Source organism: Rhea pennata, chromosome 2, assembly GCF_028389875.1.
Source record: "Rhea pennata isolate bPtePen1 chromosome 2, bPtePen1.pri, whole genome shotgun sequence".
Classification (NCBI taxonomy): Eukaryota; Metazoa; Chordata; class Aves; order Rheiformes; family Rheidae; genus Rhea; species Rhea pennata.
This window is the reverse complement of record NC_084664.1, coordinates 154,788,862-154,810,154: the sequence shown is the minus strand read 5'-3', so window position 1 is coordinate 154,810,154 and position 21,293 is coordinate 154,788,862. Positions and strand designations below refer to the sequence as shown.

At 42.1% G+C, this 21,293-nt stretch overlaps 1 protein-coding gene across 3 annotated transcripts in view; it reads left to right on the top strand.

Annotated features, from left to right (window-relative positions):
* Window positions 1-202: 202 nt before the first annotated feature.
* ASAP1 (ArfGAP with SH3 domain, ankyrin repeat and PH domain 1) overlaps window positions 203-21,293 on the top strand; it is a 133,731-nt gene continuing 112,640 nt past the window's right edge. Inside the window, exons 1-2 of one of the 3 annotated variants that reach the window (XM_062570624.1) lie at window positions 203-253; window positions 14,860-14,989. In XM_062570624.1, the coding sequence (XP_062426608.1) occupies window positions 14,864-14,989 (126 nt within the window). In that variant the 5' untranslated portion in view covers window positions 203-253; window positions 14,860-14,863. Of the gene's footprint in view, window positions 254-14,244; window positions 14,368-14,639; window positions 14,990-21,293 lie in introns of those variants that run through there. The other 2 variants (XM_062570626.1, XM_062570625.1) reach the window with 2 other exon arrangements.

The following is a 21,293-nucleotide window of genomic DNA, read 5'->3' as shown; positions in this document are numbered from 1 at the left end:
CAATATCCAATGCAGTAAACAAGTAACATATATGACAAATTGTCATCATGGAAGAATTTATAGACTACGGACATTGTTTCAGGCTGACTGTCATGATAAGTGACCTTGCCAGTCTCAAAAATGTGGTCAGTTTTATTTACTTGCATCATTCTCTCTCCTTATCTAGGTAGTTTCCTGGTTGTGACAGATGAGACATGAGATCTTCAGCTTCCAGGCTTTCAAGTTTTTCTTCAAGAGATTCATTATGGAATCGGTAAGAAGACAAACCTATAAGTAACAGGTTAAAGTGTGAAAAGCAGACCTTGCATATAGACCAAAATATATGAAAGATAAGCAATACCAAAAAACATTGTTTTTATCCATTGTAATATCTGCCAGCATTTATCTTCTGTGTGTAATGCCATTTTGGACATTATTACAGAAGGTGGTTTTCAGGAAAGGCCTAACCGATTGATCTTTGCAAATCCAATACATCAATAAACTCCTCCAAAATATTGACTTCCTGAGCAAGTACTGGAACAAATACTAATGCTTATTAAGTATTTTGCTTTGTTTTCATAGATTTCAAAATTGGATGAGGGGTATAAAAAGGAAACTTTGTAACTCCTTTCAGTTCCTCTAGATCTGGTAACTGATGTTGTCTTAACTTTGAAAACAACAAATCTCTGAGATGAACCTGAAAAATCTATGGCAAGATTTGTGCGGGGGCTTGAAAGAAGAAGGACTCTGCTTTTTGTGCTGTAAAATGCTGAACACTGCACAGTTGTCCAAATATGCTTTTGTTTATTCAGCCTCTGAATGGTGAGTGCTCTTGTTTTAAAGTTTTTTACTGTTTTTCATTGAACCACAAAAAGCTACATTTAGATTGCCTGACTTGAACCCACTACAACAACAACATTTACAATTAAGGCTGAAGTTTTCTTTGTACCTGATGCACTGGATCTAGCTAGCCTCGTGCAGCTCACTGCTCTCTACTTGAGGATCACAGCAGTGTGCGACTTTGATCCTTTCATCTTCCCTAGGGGGAATGGTTGACCATACAGCACTCCAACCTAGCCAAAAGGGGCGAATCACTGTTGCTGATCTTCTGAAATTTGAATATATCTTCCTTTGGTGTATTTACTTTGTCACACGGCTATCTTTATTTTTCCTTTTTAAGACAATGATGCCTAAATAAGCACGAAACCAGAAGTCAAACAATTATCCTTTGAAAAAATATGAAGCTATTAAGCTGGATACTTCTGTTTGGTTTTGAAACAGGACTTATTTTTTAATGGCGTAGTTCTCCTAGATTTTCTTGCAGGAATAAAAACACATCCAACAAAAAGCAAATAAATGACAGTGGCATTACTGGTATAAATGACACCTGACTTCCTATGGATCTGTGTCTTGACTGTGGTATCTGAGGAGCTGCAAACTGTCACTGAAACGTTTTCCATAATTGGGACATTTATGGAGTCTTTCTCCTATATTGATTAACTTCATAAAGACAAATACGAGGCTGCAGCTTTTCTGTCCATTGGAGCAATACATATTACTTTCACAGAATCAGAGAATCGGTAAGGTTGGAAGGGAACTCTGCAGATCATCTAGTCCAACCCCTGTGCTCAAACAGGGTCACCTAGAGCATGTTACAAAGGGTTGCATCCAGGTGGGCCTTGAAGATCTCCAGAGAAGGAGACTCCACCGCCTCTCTGGGCAACCAGTGCCAGGGCTCCGTCACTCTCACAGGGAAGAAATTCCCCCTCACACTCAGGCAGAACTTCCTGTGCTTCAATTTCTGCCCATTGCCTCTTGTCCTGTCACACAGGACAACTGAAAAGAGTTTGTCCCCATTCCCTTGACACCCTCCCTTCAGGTACTTGTACACACTGATAAGGTCCCCCCTCAGGCTTCTCTTCCCCAGGCTGAACAGGCACAGCTCTCGCAGCTGTTCCTCACAGGGCAGGTGCTCCAGCTGTCTGATCATCTTTGTAGCCCTATGTTGGACTCTCTCCAGCAGCTCCATGTCTCTCTCGTATTGGGGAGCCCAGAACTGGACACAGTACTCGAGATGAGGCCTCCCCGGAGCCAACTAGAGGGGCAGGATCACCTCCCTCGACCTGCTGGCAACACTCTTCCTAATGCACCCCAGGAGACCATTGGCCTTCTTGGCCACAAGGACACATTGCTGGCTCATGGTTAATTTGTCATCCACCAGCGCGCCCAGGTCCTTCTCTGCAGAACTGCTCTCCACAAGGTCAGCCCCCACCTTGTCCTGGTGCCTAGGGTTATTTTTCCCTAGGTGCGGGACTCTGCACTTGCTCTTGTTGAACCTCAGGCGGTTCCTCTCCGCCCAGCTCTCCAGCCTGTCCAGGTCTCTCTGAATGGCAGCACAGTCCTCTGGTGTGTCAGCCACTCCTCGCAGCTTGGTACTATCAGCAGACTTGCTGAGGAGGCACTCTGTCCCTTCATCCAGGTTGACCAGGATGGGACCCAGTATTGAGCCCTGGGGGATGCCATTAGCCACAGGCCTCCAACTAGACTCCACGCCACTGACAACCCTCTGAGCCATTCAGCCAGTTCTCAATCCACCTCATTGTCCACTCGTCTAACGCTGTCCACACGTCTAACACTCGTCCACACTTCCTGAGCTTCCCTAGGAGGATGTTATGGGAGACAGTGTCAAAAGCCTTGCTGAAGTCAAGGGACACAACATCCACTGCTCTCCCCTCATCTACCCAGCCAATCAGTCCATCCTAGAAGGCTATCAGATTGGTTAAGCAGGTTTTCCCCTTGCTGAATCCATGCTGGCTACTCCTGATCACTTCCTCCTCCTCCATATGTCTGGAGATAGCATCCAGAAGGAGCTGTTCCATGAACATTCCAGGTATGGAGGTGAGGCTGACCAGCCTATAGTCGCCTGGGTCCTCCTCCTTGCCCTTCTTGAAGACTGGAGTGACATGGGCTTTCTTCCAGTCCTCAGGAACCTCTCCAGTTCTCCAGGACCTTTCCAAGATGATGGAGAGTGGCCTGGCAACAACATCCACCAGCTCCCTCAGTACCCGTGGTTGCATCCCATCCAGGCCCATGGATTTGTGGATGTCTTGCCTGCCCAGAAGGTCTCTAATCCTCTCCTCCTCAACCAAAGGAAATTCTTCCCTTCTCTGGACTTTCTCCCTCACGTCCAGGCTGCAGGATTCCTGGGGGCTGCCCTTAGCAGTGAAGACTGAAGCAAAGAAGGTATTCAGTAATTCAGCCTTCTCTGCATCCCTTGTCACCAGGGACCCCACCCCATTCAGCAGGGGGCCCACATTTTCCCTGGTCCTCCTCTTGCTACTGATGTGTTTGAAGAAGCCCTTGTTATTGTCCTTGACATCCCTTGCCAGACTTAATTCCAAATGGACCTTAGCCTTCCTTGTCACATCTCTACATACTCTGACTGCATTCTTACAATCCTCCCAAGTAGGCTGTCCCCTTTTCCACATTCTGTGTACTTTCTTCTTCTATTGTAGTTTTGCCAGGAGCTCCTTGCTCATCCATGCAGGTCTTCCTGCCTCCTTTGCTGAACTTCTTTCTCCTTGGAGGAAGTGATGACTGAATGTTAACCAGCTCTCTTGGACTCCCCTTCCTTAATCCATGAGATTCCTCCAAGTAGGTCTCTGAAGAGCCTGAAGTCTGCTCTCTTGAAGTCCAGGGTTGCAATCCTGCTTATTGCCTTAGTTCTTTCCTGCAGGATCCGGAACTCCACCATCTCGTGGTCATTGCAGCTAAGGTTGCCCCCAGCCTTCACATCTCCAGCCAGTCTTTCTTTGTCGGTTAGGACAAGGTCCAGCAGGACACCCTTCCTCGTAGGCTCCTCCACCATTTGTGACAAGAAGTTATCATGAATGCACTGCAGAAGCCTTCTGGACTGTTTGTGCCTTGCTGTATTGTCCTTCCAGAAGTTATCAGGGTGGCTGAAGTCCCCCATGAGAACCAGAGCCTGTGATCTTGAGGCTACTTCCAGCTGTCTACAGAAGGCCTCCTCAACTTTCTCTTCCTGGTTAGGTGGCCTGTAGTAGACACCCACAACAGTGTCCCCTGTGTTGGCCTGCCCTTTGATCTTCACCCATAAGCTCTCAACTGCCTCCTCCTCCCCGCCTAGGCAGAGCTCGATGCATTCCAGTTGCTCTCTCACATAAAGAGCAACTCCTCCACCTCGCCTTCCTGGCCTGTCTCTCCTAAAAAGCACATAGCCATCCATGGCAGCACTCCAGCCATGTGAGCTATCCCACCATGTCTCTGTGATTGCATTGAGATCATAGCCCTGCGACCGCACACAGATCTCCAGCTCCTCCTGTTTGTTCCCCGTGCTGCATGCATTGGTGTCAGGCATTTCAGAGAGGTGGTCATGCCTGCAGGTTTCCCAGGAAGGGTGTACGGGGGTCCCCCAAAGCCATGTCCTAAATGCACATCCTCAGCTGCATGCACCTGTTGGAGGCCCCCCAGCCTGAGTTGTGTTTTATTGACTACCCTGTCTCTGTAACTCTCCCCTTCCCCCATCCTTCCTAGTTTAAAGCCCTCTTAACCAGGCTGGCAAACCTGTTGGCAAAGAGGCATGTGCCTCAAGGAGAATCCCATCTCTCCCCATCAGTTGCTGATCTTCAAACAATGTCCCACGATTATAGAAACAAAAATCCTGTTGCTAACACTGGTGGCACAGCCAGTTGTTAATTTGGAAAATTCATATACTCCTCCTCCCATGCCTCCCCCTTATTGGCAGGACTGAGGACCTGGGCTCCCAGACCCTTGACCACCATGCCCAAAGCCCTGAAATCTTGTTTGATTGTTTCCGGTTTGCTCTCCATATCATTAACACCCACATGAAAGAGCAGCAGAGGGTAGTAGTCTGATGAGCAGACAAGCCTTGGCAGCCTTTCAGTGACATCTCATATCTGCACACCCACCGCGCAACAAACCTCTCTAGAGGAGGGGTCAGGTCAGCAGATAGGTGCCTCCATCCCCCGCAGCATCGAGTCACCCACTAAAACCACTCAGCGCCTCTTCCTAGTGTTCATGCAAGGCACAGGGTCTTGCAGCCCAGTTGCTCCCCTTGAAGTCAGGTCCAGGTTCTCCTCATCCTGGAGGGCATTAAATTGGTTCTTCAACTGTAAGTCCAAGTCCACAGGAAGAGTAGGGACCTTTCTTCTTCTATGAGAAGCAACTAGTTTCCAGCCTTCTTCTACAGTGCTGGGCTATGCTATTTCACTTTCCCCTGCTTATTTTTATCTTCCCACAGAACTTGCAGGAACTGAAGAAATTTGATGCCTTTCTTGCCCCTCTTCAAATCTGGTGGGTTTGATAACGGATTGAAAATAGCATTAGGGCAGGACAGACAGGCAGATGATCCCAAGAGCCTCATTTCCTATACTGTAGTCAATGGACAACCGGTTAGCTTAGGAACCAGAAAGATCACTTTCAGTGGTCTAAAATGAGTATAAGTAGAAACAAATCAGTACTCAGAGAGAGGGTCTGATATGACTGACTGCTGCACTGAAATTCTGAACCTCTTAATTTCCTTTAGCATAGTGTGAACACTGGTTCAGTAGAGACTAGGTCCTTGTGGCAAGACCAGTTCCCGAAAACTTCTACACAGTTGTCTGTCTTCTGTGGTTTTAATAGAACCCTACGACTATGGCATTCAAATGGCTACATTAAGAGGCAAACATACAGACCTTACTTTTAAAAATCAAGCCTGTTTTGTTTGATGGCAAACTCTTGAACATTACAACAGGTATGCCTCAAATTATTTCAGGTCTTGTGCATCGTCAAAACAAATTGATCTCCTTAAAAAAATAAAAAGACATTGCTCCGCAGCTGAAAATTTCCTATGCTAAGTTCAAGTTGGGAATAATTATTTTTGACTTAAGTTATGAACCCTTGAAAATAAAGGCTTATATAAAGGAAACACAGATGTGCTAGTAAGCTGAGTGGTTGTAAGGGCCTTTCTTAAAATATATCCAACATCTGTAGATTTATTTCCAACATTTCTCTAATGAGATGCTATTTAGGAAATTAGGAAATGAAGAGCTCAGTATGTTCAGTCAACACCATAAGCCAGCTTTGGAGCTTCAGCTCAGCAGGCCCATACATGTGCATGTTTGCAGGACAGTGTCTTAGAAAAGCTTGTGTAAAGCCACAAATGACTATTATGTATCAGTTTAGCACAGTGGGGTCTCAGTCCCTCTTCTGCCACTAGATACTGCTCTGATGTTAATAAATTTGTGGCAGAAGAAAAACAAAAAAAAAATAATAAAACCCTCTAAAAAAAGAATAGATCTCTTTCCTGTGTATTTTCACATCACGAACAACCAGTAGAAAGCAGTCCTTTTATTTGCCTGCGAATCCTTTTTGTCTATCCAATAAAATGCTGATGAAATTGTTTGGCCTGAGAGCCCTTCTTATCCTTCAGCTATTTTTTTGAATGTATAATAATAAAATGTACAATAAAAATACTTAGTTCTAATATAGCGCTACTCAGCTGGAAAGCCTAGTGTGCTTTCACTCAGAAAAATAAATGTAATTGTCTGCATTCCACAGACAGAGAAATGATGCACGTAGCGATCAAATGCCATCTCTCAGCAGTAAGTGGCAACAGAAGGACCAGATCTTAGGTCTACAGAGCCTTTATTTATTTCTCAAACTGCTTCCCAGGCTCATTTTGGTCTGCATCTCCAGTTTCACTGCAGACAAAATGCATGCTGCCACCAATTTACATTTAGCAGCTTAGGTAGAACCAAGAGATGTGCTTGGATAAGGATATAGCCATATCATTTGTAGAGAGAAACAGAAAATATTGAAATGTTTGCAGTGCAGGCTGAGGCATTATTTCTTTTTTCTTTCTTTTTTTCTTTTTCTTTCTTTTTTTTTTTTTTTTTTTTTTTTTTTTTTTTTTTTTTTTGGAGAGGCTGCTATGCCAGCTGCCCTGCAACATGTTCATTTTTGCAATATCACTCTCCAATTTCAGTCATTGCTATTTCTTATCTTAAAAATTGTGTTCAGTTACTACTAATTCTTTGTTTGAAAGGACTCATATTTCTCTTGTTTTTATCACAGAGTACCACTTTACTCCATCATGACATATTGTCTTTGTCTTGCACTTTGCAATCCCACTGGCATGACCTACTCTCATGCTAACTCACACTTACCTCCTCCCTCTTCCTGCTAAACGTGTCTACCATGCTCTTCTCAACAATCTTCCAAGAGTTTGGTCAGGACCAGAAAAGCAAGGATAACTGCAGCACAGGTTTCCACTGTGCTGGCCTTCATCTCACTGACATGATATAGATGAATACTGTTGGGATAATAGTTCCAGTTCCTCGCATGACCATCTCAGCAATGAGCTGTCTCCCATTGTGCTGCAGGCAAGGGTTAAATTTGCCAGAATCCAAATATACCCAAAAGATCTGCTGACTGTTTTCTCAGCAATCAGCATTCATAAGAATTTGACCTCTCTAAACTATGGTGCCTCTAGAAGAATATACTGCTGAGTTTTTATTTTCTGTAGATATTTTAAGGGCTCTGTTTGAATCTGTCCTGATACATGCAGAATTATTTTTCCTACGAACTAGAGTAGGGTTCCTTGAATGAGCATTTCTAATAAAAAAAATGCACGCAATAAAAATGTGAAATTCACCACACCTGCAACAACAGGAGAACACACCTTCCCTGTCATTAGCCTGGAGCCTCTTGCTGGTAGTTAATGATTTTCAGAAGAGCCCATTGCTTGTTGTTGTTACTGGGAGCCTGGAATGCCATTACGCATTTGTCTGCATGACTCTTGATCTTGCATGACAAAACCAAAAAACAAAGGCAAAACTGAATCAGCAAATTAGTCAGCTTAATCTTGTGTAACTCAGAGCTCCATTTTCAGTGCTTTTCTTTTCAGCTGTGCTTTGAGATACCTATTTGAGCACATTTATCATTCAGTTAAGCTCCTTGCACAGGATATTCAGGTAAATAACATGTAAAGTATATCACCAGCTGTATATTTCTGATATTTTGATTTAATCTTTTTCATTTGGCACATATACCGTTAAAAATCCAAGATCTTAATGTTACCAAAATGTCATTTATAATGAGAATACAATGGGTTCTCTTTTTACTATCATATTAATATTGAAAGAATTCAAAAAGAACCTTTTGTTTAAATCACCATTGCTAGTGCTAAAAGGCTTATAAACTAATACTGTAGTTTCTAAAACAGTTGCTTATGTTTTCCTATTGAATTTTAAATACTAAATGAAGGCAAATGCTTGGAGATGCCTGTATTAAAATTGAAATCAGCTGATTCTTGTATTCAAAACAGTCACACAGTACCAACAAAAAATTGTTGATGCAGTTCATATGTTTCATAAGCCATTCTGCTAGATACTGTAGCTTAAACATACCAAATGTCAATCAGAGTGTATGCCGGATTGGGATTTTAGTTTTCTGCATTTACAGTTATGATTTAGAAAAGAGCTGTTTTCTTTGACTGATAATTTACCTGACTATTCTGTTCCAATTTTAAAGATTTGTTTACAAATGACAAATCTCACAGTCTTCTTTCCAAAGAAAAAAGAGTTCGCAGTTTACCATATAAGTTCAAGTAAATTAGCACCAGCCACAATGTGTGATGTAGGCTTCAGTGTTTAAAATAGACTTTGCCTTTTCCTGTAAGTACACCACGCACTTACATGATATTAAGAGTGTAAATATACTGCAGGTTAACATATGTAGTTGTTAGATTTCATACAAGGTGCAGTCAGCTGATAAAACAGTGCTCCGAGAGGACACTATTCCTGGACGTGAAACTCCTTCTGACTAAACTTTTCCAGCTGAAGTACAGAGTGATGATGTTACATGTCCTTACGTAAATTCTTTTGTTGTTAAAAATAAAACTACAGGAGTTTCATTAACATAAAAAGTTGACTACATTTTAGCACAGTAAAAAACAAACAAAAAAAATTTTAATCCAGCTAAAGTTCTTGTTGATTTGAGGCTTGTGTCCTCTGAAGCCCAACATTCAACCCAAATGAGAAGAGCTGATATTCAGACAGATTAGCAGATATTCTAATATTTATGGACATAAGTTAAAATGAGCACTTCCCACTAATTCTGTCAGAATTTATCCTAAAATAAACTTATAAATACGTAACAATAGTAATGTACATACATATGTATGTTTTCTCCTAAGAAAACCTCAAAAATCTCCAACCAACCAATAAAATGCATTCACTTCCGGGATCAAGTGTCATGGCTACCTTACACCATACAGAGATCTCATGCAATGGCTTAGATAGAAAAGAGAACTGGAAGTAGTGCTGACTGCTGCATTTAGTTGAAATGGATGAACATAACGCCAAACCACAAACTTGGCCAGAACATCAGTATAGCATCCTTAGAGTCTGTCTAAGGATATTTTCCTGATGACTTTTACCATGCTGCTAGTTCTGTTACTCTTCACTGCCAGTGAAGCAGTGATACTTTCCACGTTTGTGAAGATGCTAAGGAGCATAACAACGACTATGCAGTTTACTCAAAGGCATATTGCAACAATTTGAAGTTTTAATTAAACATTAGTGTCTGGTCTACATCAGTTCTATTAACAGCGATAGCCAGGATGGGAAATTTGGAAGAAAAAAGAGGAAACGAGTGTAAGTGTAACCCCTTATGTGGAAAATGGTATTATCTCTTTCATAGTTACAAGAAGAAAATTTTAAAATAGTCTTAAAATTCACTAGAAAAAAACAAATCTAGCATGTGGCATTCTAGCATGACTAGGTCTATACTTACCAAGGAGAGCCATCTACACAGTGGCCATGTGCACAGTTTCCTTCTTCAGCTAACAGCTCACTTCACTGCCATACCAATAGGTTGCAAATGGCCTTGGAGGCAGCTTGCCTGAGCATGCTTGACAGCGTTTTCAGTGTATAGCCAAAGAGCCAAGTCAAGCTACTTTTCAGAAACCAAGAAGCAAACACACCTGAATTTGTATTTGTGAACTTGCTATCTATGCAGCAGGCAAGTATGGCCTTGAGGGTTGTCCTGGGGCAGCTCTCTGAGGCCACTATAATCATATCTAGCAGGCAATCTGCCATGCACTTCAGCTGAGCCGAGGCATTGATCCTAGCGCTTGACACCCTGCAGAGCTGACTTTGCATGACTAAAGCTAGATAGCCAAAATTACAGCCCGCTTTCAATCAGCTCGGCTACAGCCTTTTTATTGGACTCCTTATCTATACAGGAATAGATAATCCTGTTCTCTACCTCACAACTGTATGGTTAAACGGTTAATTGCACTGACGACATAAGGAGCTAGGCAAGTGCAATGCAGCTATTCAACTCTAGCACATATTTGTAATGTTTGAAAGTCTGCAGTGATGATAATACTCATCACCTGATGACTATTGTTTGCCTCTTGTGAATGAACTGATGATCTCAGTCTAAATATGACTAGAGTACTATAAAATGAAAAATACCACAGTTGCTATTCAACTTATTTGCAAAACGCCCATGTTTGTAATTTTTATTGTTGTTGCTATGTTCCTTAACCTCTCCCTAAGCATGGTAAGTATCACTAATACTATAGAAATATCATCAACTTGCAACATGGTAATTGTAACTGTAATTAGCTCTCCTGTTGGCAATATCAATAACACGGCTAGGGAATCAATGGCTCTGTAGACTGAATCACTGGGTGGGACAGCAGGACAGCACAACTTCCTTGACTGTAACGGATCAGCAATAAAGACTTCAGTCTCTAGGGTTGCTTGTACTCTTCTCACCTGTGCTAGTTTGTCCTAGGATGGACAAGATACACTTTTCACATTAGAATACAAATAGCAATGAGCATAAGTGTAACTTCTACTGGCACATCTCACATGGGCTGCAGCATTGCCTCCCCCACGATCTTTCACAGACTAAGATATCGTTAGAGCAGACGCCGTGAAATATAACTTTCACACTCTGATGACTATTCTTTGACATTTGTGAAGTGAAACAGTGATTTCAGTTAGTGACAATTTATAGAAAGGTGCGTCTTATAAATTTAGAGATGAATCTCGGATACTGTTCACATTCAAAACAGGAAACATGGTTAAAATTAAATCCACAAAAAGATAACCGAAGCAGTTACATAATTTGACTAGTTTAAATGCAGGCACATTTTTATAGTCATCATAGGCATCATTTACTGTGTATTAACATCATATTAAGTAACTAATCCTTGCCTCCAGTGAGTTCAAGTAGAGAAAATCTAAGCCTAAAGAAGCTATGCCCAAAGGGTTATTTTCTGTACTAGCATTTGTATAGAAAAAGATCAAAAGCTGCTTCAAAGCAGCAAAAGTGAGCACCCTATTCTCCTTAGTAAAGTTAACATTTTAAGAACTGACAAAAAATAGAGTAATAGGCCTTTTTCATCTTTAGGCGTTGTCCTGTTTTCTTTCTTTCTTTTCTTTTTTCTTCAGTATTCTTCTGTGTTCATCCAATTTATTTATTTAATATTTTTCTTTAAAAGATCACTTTTTTCCTGATGATGAAACACCCAAGCTCAGGTATTGTTATTCTCAGATACACCTTCATTTCTGTAACTCTTCACTGCTCCAATTTTCCTGGTCTGTCTCCTTATTTTATTTGTTGAGCATGCTATTTAATTCTGCAATTTCAAATTTCTTAAAAGGTATTAATAAAACCATTGCTGTAATAGTATATCCAGCTTTGTTGTCCACATTCCTGCAGAGAAGGATTTGTTTAGGATAGCAGACAAGGTACAGTCTAAAGACTGGTGCTTAAACTCAGTAAGTTCAGCCTGGAGAGCAACAGTTCAGCTTCTGTAGTACTCAAAAGTACTCAAAGCAATTAAACCTGTTTAGCCAGCAGTGTGATGGATTTAGCTTCATTTGAAATCTGTTAAAGAGGGATCAGATATCCTTCTACAATTAATACTGTAGCTCTCCCACAGATGATAGGTCTGACTTGGGAATAGCTGTGCAGTCCACAATGTGTTCTATGCAGGAAATTTCTGGAGATGATCACAGTGGTCCTGTTTGGCCCTAAGGCTGTATCCTAGACCCTCGCCAATCCAGTTTCCATGCATGCTAAGCATGCTCCAACAGTTCTTTTCAATGTTACTAAGGATTCTTTCCTGACCGAAACTCAAAAAGCAGTTCTTCTTTATTCTCCTTTCCTTATTTCTTTCGATATTATCAGACTTTTTTTTTCTTCTTGATATCTCTTCCTCCTCCACTGCTTTTATGACATGATCTTCAATTGATTTTCTTCCTACCACTCTCTTTGCTTTTTCAATCTTTCAATTTTTTTTTCTCCTAATCCATTTTTCAGTGCAACTCCCACACGGATCTTTTCTTGGCTTCCTTCTCTTCTTGCCTACTCTACCCCTCAAAATTTCATGACGTTTAACAATCATCTGTATTAGCCCAGGGTTTTCAGGCAGGAAAGCTGGATCATGTGAATCAGCAGAAATCCTATGGCAGTAGGAAGGACTTCTGATAAGGCGATGAAATCAAAGAATGAAACATGTTCAGGCAGGACCATTTCTCTGGAGTATTGGTCATATTTTTTCTGGCAGAACTGCATGCAAATCCTGCTGATGATATCATTTTTATGAGTATACATAAATCAGGTATCTGCTGTTTATGCTTACTCAGGCATTGCAGCATTTTATTGAAAATTTCAAGTGTTTTTAAGTTGTATGGACACTATACTAGGATTACATACAAAATCATTTAAAAAGCCTAAGTGCATTGTAATACAGGAGTAGGTCCTTATATACGGAACATTGAGATGAAATGGACACATCCGCAGTGTTATTCATTTTCAGTAGCTAAGTTTTTGAGAACATCTATCAGTCCTGAATTTTCAAGCTTTTGTGGAGAGAACCCCAAACATAAAGAGAAGGAAAATACATTGTAGGGCTAAAAAAAAATCAGACTGTAGCAGCAGATGACCATCATTACTTTAACCTCCTGAGACCGAGCCTTCTTTAGAAAGGCACATACAGGCCCGAAAATCCAAGCTTTTCTAAAACCAAACCAAACCAAACCTCTCATTATCATTCTCCGTCAATTCCCAATTACATGACGCAGTAACAAATAAAGTATATTTTAGCTTATTCAGAAATACTACTTTTGAAAGGATGCAGAGCTGACAACATGCAGGAAAGAGAGCAAAGATGTGACGAGGAACATTTTAAGCTACTGCTGACTTTCATGGATATTAGAAGGCATAGGAGCGAGATGTTCGATACAACCATTTCAATAGTAATATATCATTCTTCCATTCGCTTTAAAAGGGCTCAGAAACAGTATTAGTAATATGTATAGCAGTAATGCATGATTAGAAGATGTTGCTGAAATTTAATAGTGGTTCTTAAGGATTACGTAAGTGCATGGAGCGCACAAGTGTGGTGACTGTCAGGGATGAGTTGCTGTAAGACAGATGTATAATACTGTCATTCCCCCTATCATAAAATGCTTGAGGAAGGATTTGTGAGTGCCAAAAAAGAGCAAAAGGCTTTAACGAGCTGTGATGGCCGTTATGGAGGTGGGGGGGATAAGGCAACCTCCCAACTCGCCCTTGGGAGCGGCAGTGCACGGGGCCGGGCAGCAGCGAGACCCCCGCGCCGGAACACCGCCGGGTTGGGAAGTTCGACCTCCACGTTCGGAGGAAAATAATAATAATAATAATAAAGTGACACGGCATTTTGTCAGGAAAGCGCCTTTCCGGGCCGCCCAGGTCACCGTGCCTCGCGGCTGAAGCCCCTTTCGGGCGCGGAGGGGACCCGGCGCGGTCCGGGCTGGCCCCGAGGCGGGGAGAGGCGCCGTTCCCGGCGGCGGAGCGGAGAGTGTGTCCGGGGGAAGCCGCTCAGCTCGGCTCGGCTCGGCTCGGCTCGGCTGCGCCTTCCCGCGGGCATCTCCCCGCGGGGCTCCGCGCCCCTGTGGGCACGGGGGGGAGGGGAGGGAAGGGGGAGCGGCGCCCCCTCCCCCACCCCCGTCGCGCGCGCGAAGCCGCCGCGCCGCGCTGAGGGGAGGGAGGCGCGCGGCCGCCGCGCTGCGGGGAGCGGGCGGGGGGGGGCGGCGAGCCGGCCGGCCGCGCCTGCGCAGTGCACTTCCTTGTTTGCCCACGTAACGGCTGCGGGCGGGCGCTGGGCAGCGCGTGTCAGTCACCGGGTGACTGTCAGCGGCGGCGGGACCCCAGCGCGCCCCGGCCGCCGCCGCCCTCTCCCCTTCCTCCTCCTCGTCCTCGTCCTCCTCCTCCTCCGCCGCCGCCGCCGCCGCCTGCCCCCCGCCCCGGCCGCCCTCCATCCCCTCCCCCGGCCGGGGGGCGCAGCCGGAGCCCGCACAAGTTAGTGCCGAACTTCCCGGCGGCGGCTGAGGAGGCGGGGGGGGGGGGGGGTCGTCGGCGGCTCTCTCCGCCCTCGGCGGCGGGTGGGGAAAGGGGCCGAGCCGGCGGCGGGAGGGGGCCGGCGCCGCCTCCCCGCCTGGCTCCGCGCAGCGCTGGCGGCGCCGGGCTCCTGCGAGAGCGGCCGGCGGGGGCCGCAGCTGGCGGCGGCGAGGGTGCGGCGCGGGGCCCGGCCTCGCTGCGCCTCACGCCCGGCGGAGGAGGGGGCGGGCGGCTGCGCGTAGAGGGGCGAAGCCCCCGCCTGGCCGCCGCTCGGCTGCTCGGATGCCGCGGAGTTCTGCTCCCTCCTAACATCTTCCCTTCTCCCCCCCCCCTTTTTTTTTTTTTTAATTAATTTCTTCCTCTCTTTATCCCACACCTCTTCCCGCCCCCCAAACTTGTTCTCCCCTCCGGACCCGCGTGCTTCTCTCCGGCCGGGCTTTCCCCGTGGGGCAGGATCATGCCGGACCAGATCACCGTGTCGGAGTTCATCGCGGAGACCACCGAGGATTACAACTCCCCCACCACCTCCAGCTTCACTACCCGGCTGCAGAACTGCCGAAACACCGTCACGCTGCTGGAAGAGGTACATAAACACCCCCTCCCCCCTTTCTTCTTCTTTTTTTTTTCTTGAGCATCAGGGGCAGTACTGCCCGCCCAAATCTGAGAGAGCTGGAGGCACTGGTATGCGTGTAATCTGCTCTGGTCTTTTAATGGTGGGACTTTGCTCTTGTGCAGAGCTGGCCCCAGAAAGCTTTCCTGCCTGACGACTGGGAGATTAGTGCCCCAAACAGTCAAGGTTTCTTCAACTTCGTCACCGGGCTTTCACCTCTGGGTGGTTTCGGTGTTGGCGGTTGTAGCAAGAGCAGAGAGCGTTGATGCTGAGAGCGCAGAGGCAAGGTGACGGCTGGATGGTGTCGGGGAGCCGTAGCAGCGGTTTTCCCTCGTCGGTCCTTAGATCCAGTCAGCGCAGAACTTGGACCCATGAAACCTGCCAGGGAAGACCTCATTTAGGAAATGAGGCAGGGATGAATGTGGAATGAGAAAATAATATGAAAAGAAACTAGGTGGCGGAAAGAGAGCAAAATAGTGTGGTAGGGATGATTATATGGTTTTGTCATCTCAACCTTGAAGCCTCGAGGTCTTTTTTTTTTTTTTTTTTATGCTTATTATTAGCGTCACTTAAATCTTCATCCTGCTTCACTGTCGAGAAATATGTGTGTGAAAACGGGCGAACTTACAGAGCTAGTCTTTATGAAATGTCAGTCCATTGCTTCCTATTTGAGGCATCAAAGTAATTTCCTATGAGCTAGGTCAGCAGTTATTAGGAAATGTCTTGCAAAGGACACTAATATAATGGTACAGAAAGAAGACTTTTTTTTTTAAACTGCTCTTTAACAGATTATAGTACCTTGTTGATTTAGTTTTAGACTTCCTTAGTTTTGCTCAATGTCTTGGTATGAGCAAAACATCTGGTATGCAAGGAAAGAGTATTAACCACGACATTCTTCTGTTAGACTTGGGGATAGAAAAATCTAATTCTTTAGGATTAAAAATAATTATTTGTTCAGCAGAATTTTTTTTCATGTGTTAAAAATGTTAATAGTGCTATTGTTTGCAATAACTTCTGTTATGTAACAGAATGATTGCAAAATTGCAGTTATAATTTCGTATTTTCTTTTTTAATTAGGTAACAGATTAACTTCTGTACGTTTTCCACAGCTGTAACTGCTTTTGTTTCTAACTAAGTCATGTTGCTTATAGGTTTGCAGGAATCAACCTGTTTTGTTTGGTGTTTGACAGTATTGCTGCCCCCTGGTCTTAACTATGTGGAATAGGTACAGCCAATGTATATTTATAGTACACGTGACAGCATACATAGAGTTAAGTAAAAATATTTTACAGATAGCTTGAATTCTCTCTACCTGTATTCTCCCTTCACTGATGATGTCTAGGGTAAGAATAAAGTATAATAGGTTCATGATTTGGGACATACATCAGTGTGTTCTAAATGTGGTAATGTCCTTACAAATAAAACCAAAATGTGGCACTTCAGATATAAAAGTGACGTACATACAGTATTCTGCACCACTTATGTGGATAGTAAAAATTTTCAGTTGAATATGTGACTTGACAGTAATAAATCAGAGTAATAGAGAGTGGCAGGCTCTTGTAGTGCTTGCTTTGCTATTACTGGATTTCTTTTATATAACTATTTTGTGTACCCTGTAGAACATGTTTGTAGCTTAAATTGATAGTGGGCTTATTTTATATTATTCTTGATTATGTATCAATAAAAGAAAGTTTTATTTATTGGAAAACAATATAGTACAAATGTTCTGCTGTTACATACCACAAAAATCTATAATTCTCTCAAATTAGTTTTAATTAATTTATATGAAGAAATGCAGGTGGTCAGAATGTAGCAAGCGATGTGCTCCAGTAGAGTCTTTGACTGTCTGTCTTTATTGTAGTTGCAGCTTGCATCAGTAGTTGGGATGGCTACTCTAAAGCGAGGTTGATTTCTGTTCATCTGCTTACCTCTGATTCATATGAAGCAATGGATTGAAATTGAAGGGTTGAAGTGGCTGTTATGTGGCTCTTATTACAGCTGCTATTGTCCATGCATCATGGATGACTGAAGAGCTCTTCAAGCAGCTCCTGTACTTCAGTTATGAGCCTGCTATATTAGGGAAACTGAATGATTCCCTCCTTTCAGCTGTTTGATCTTTAACTTAATGCTGCATGTGAATTGGAGCCCTCAGTGGGCTTTTGTCGACCGTGTCAAGCCCTATGCTCTTTATGGTTCTGCAGCCTGAAATATCTTAGCTCGGTGTCTTAGTTTAAAGCTAACCTAATTTAACACCTCAGTGATTATAAGATGATATTGGGAGAAACTAAATTTTTTCTTTATTTTAAATAAGATTATGATCCAAAGTAAACAATGGGAAAATTAAGCGAATTAATGAAAGTTAGATCTATATCACAGCCTCCTAGTCTAGTATAGTTCTTAACGAAGCTCAGATCAGTAGTTGGGTCAGAACCACATTTTCATTAAGAAAATGACAAAAAAGGGGTAGGACTACTTGTGTGCATGTGTGTGTTTGTTTGCAGCTTGTTCCATGAAAGCATTATAGAGTAGTGAATTTCCAGATCCTTAGTTGCAATTAAAAAGTTGATCTTAAATAATAAAACAGACTTTGGAATCACTTGCTGGTTTTTGTGTTTGCTTGTCAGCCAACGGAAGTACAGTTTGTTAACTGCCAGAGTATACTGATACATATCATCTCCTGTTTGTCACTCTTTTCTTGCTATAACTAAAATTATTTTCAAAGGAGACTTTAGAAAATAGATGTAATTGTGGACTGGCTTCAGCTGAAAAATTGGAGCAGGCATTCTTACTCATTCTGCCTTTGCTCTTGTTAAGGTTTTAGTGGACAGCCAAACAAAATATGAAGATATATGTCAGAAAGTCAGAAGCCTATCAAGAATTCTATGCAGAACTTTTGTGACTGTGGTAGACTTACACAAAAACCCCTTTTATTTAAATGTGGTGTGATGTTATCAAGGGAGAAAGTAGTAAGTACGTACCGGTACATAGAAGTTTGTCTAGAAAGTTTTCATGCTAGATATTTAAGCTGTTGAAACTTCTGACATTTTACAAGTTTTTTTCCTCTTTGTCATTGAATCATGCCAGAGCCAAAACAGATGCAGTATCCATTGTATCAAGCTGTCGGATTGTTCTATCCAAGCTTAAGCATCTCATAATCAAGCAGTTACCAAAGAACTGCTAGTGTTTTTTTTTTTTTTTTTTTTTTTTTTTTTTTTTTTTTTTAGTTGTAACTATTTTAAGTGTAAGTGCTATCTAATGTCCATTAGAAAACAGATTTTGGAGCTCATTCTTCCTAATGCTAAAATAATGAGTGTTTTCAAACTCCAGAGGGAGGCAAAAAAGTTCCATTATACTGTGGTCTAGTTGTAGTTTAAGAGAATTTGAAATCTCTGCTCTTATCCAAATAGATTTCACTAGTATAATATTGATTATACTGATAATAACTTCATTTTTCCTGCCACAATACTATGAATGATTTTTTTTTTAATGACACAGATTGGATCAGAATCAAAGAGGTGGATTACTACATATACACATGGATGGTTTGTCAACAAAATACCCAAACTGTTGAAATCATGAGAGAGTATAGACAGATCAGTGATGCAGGGTTTTAAAATACAACCTCTACTTTGTTCTTGCCAAACATGTTTTTATATCTACTGTAGCTCCATGACTTGTGTTACTTAAATACATTTTGAACAGTGGGTTGTAATGCTTGGATTGATATTCTTACATGACTGAGTTTGAATTTTTAGGGATCGATGGTGTCTGTCTGGGGAATAAGTACTGCACATGCAGGATCACCGCAAGGCTCTTTACTATTCCGTTGTCCCTTAGCTCCAGCTGGAAGGACATCTTTGCATTTGAAGGATAACTCAGTTATCATGACCCGGCAGTTCTGAGTCTATCTTATAAACTAGACGTTTTGCTGAAGTACAGCAAATTGCTTGAAATATAGAGGTTAAGCTTAAATGTTTAAATTCCCTCTTGACTGTCTGGTGTGATAAGAAGTGACAGTACCTGGACTATTTGGGAACTGATGATACAGTAAGGAATAACCGTGATTGTTTCTGCCTGTTTTATACTCCTGTAATACTTTAGCATCTTCAGAGATTGATGTTACTCCCCCCCCCCTTTTTTTTTTTTTTATCTTCAATGAGAAATTGAAAACTCCAAACACTCTCTCTACAGTTAGAGCTTTCCATAGGCATTGCTTTTTATTAAACACTTAACTGATGAGCAGAATAAAATATGGCTGCAGATATGTTAATAAACATGCCTGCAATGATTGTTGCTCATTTGGTTTGTTACTGTGCTGGTCTGTTAGAGCTTAGGGGTGTGTTTTGTAGATTGGTCCTGTAATGGATATGTGCATGCTGCATCAGTGAAATAATATGGCTGACCTCTGCTCAGCCTAACGTAGAATTTTGTTGTTCTCAGCACAGCATGGTATACCATAACCTGAAGGGGGAAGCACCTTTCTCAGTGTTCTTATTCATCATGTTATGAACATTAGCTAAGATCAGAGATAGGAAAGGGGAAGGTTTTTGGTTTGTCTGTTTGCCTTTTTCCTGTAGCGTATTTTATGTGAGTCATTTTCATAGTTTTCCATATGTAACTTTTCCCTTTGTGCTTTAGTATCTATGAAGTTTTCATATTATATTGAAGGGGGAAAGACATTTGGGATGAGGGTTGGGGGACAAGATTTTTTTTCCTATGTATGTTTTTGTAGAAACTTGCGTAGTACTCGAGCAGCTATACAGTCTGTTCACCTACAGTGATCTCATGAGCTTTTCCACAAGACCCTTTTTCAGCGACAAGGTATGCTAACAAAGGAGGCAGATGAAACCGCGCAACAAAGCAGGAGCACTTCCATAGGATAAGGAAGGAGGGAAAGAATCAACTGCATTCTGAATCTTTTTTGTAGCTGTTTGCAATACATACTTTGTTCAGTACCTGTACTGTGCTAAAACCGGTAAGATCTGTTTTGTATGTCTGCCTACAGTGAAAGTAATATTTCTGTCATGTATAGCACTGTTTCCCCTGAAGCATTGTCTCTGTATGATTACAGCACGTAAATCATAACGTCCTAGTTCTTGATTATTTTGTTATATTAAAAAAAATCCAGAAGACTCCAGTAGCACAAGACTTAAACTCAGCTTTTTGTAACCTTTTAACTTGCTATGTACTGCAGTCAGAAGCAGCCTTGCATCATGGATTCCTTGTGGTCAGTTACATAAGAATTGACTCTAAGTACAAAGCTATCTTCAGTTTTCATAGCAGCATGCTTTTGGTAGCAGAGCATCCTAAAATAGCCAGGCAAGAAAAGTTTCTTTGTTTAGTAAATGTAGCTCAAGATTATTATTATTCTAGAGTGAACAGCAAATTGCACCAAAGAAGTAAAAATGGGTACATATTCTAAAATACGTATAAAGACCACACTGGTGGTTTTTAAGTGGGTTGTCTCCTGATCAGGATATTGAAAATATGGAGAAGGAGACTTGATAGCAACATTCCCTATTTATAATAGCATGTTCCACAAAAGTGCAGCTGAGAATGCTTTTACATTTACATGCTGCAGTTCTTATTCATCTGCTATGTAATTGGTTTTACCCTTCATCTAGTGGTAGTGGGAACATTTGACTAATAAGCATTCAGTCTCCTTTTGCCTCATTGTGACTGATGTGAGGAAAAGACCTAGAAAAATATTCACTTGTAGCTCTCAGTTGAAATCTCGGTTATGCCAGATTAATTTGCTTTACCTTCTGAAAATGTATTCATTTTAGGAACACTTTTGAAAGTACTTCTTACAACTTTGTGGTAGCTCATACAGATCTTAGAGAAGTACTGCTTCTTGTTATGAACTCGTGACAAGCATCTGCATGTTTGCTCATCAGTTAGGAAACTCTGAAAGTGCTCTTTAGTGCACTCTGTTCAGTATGCTGTTCAGATAAATCCTGATAGAATGTGTACCATGTAGTCATGGGAACTTGCGCTCTACATGAATCCTTCATTTAGAAGAGAGAACCTCTTAAAGTGACAAGGCTTCAAATCAGCTCTGATATTTAAATTGAAGTCTAGTGGAAATATTTTGTGTAGTTGAAAAGCAGTGATAGAAAAAATTGTTTACAAAAAAACATATTTGAAATCCAGCATAGCATCAGTGGAAGACTGAAAGTGAATGAATCGAAACAGGATTAGATTGGTTGATTTTATTTTTTGTATTTGCTGAACTGAGTAAAATAAATTGAATTTTCAAAACTGTGTTACTCTGATT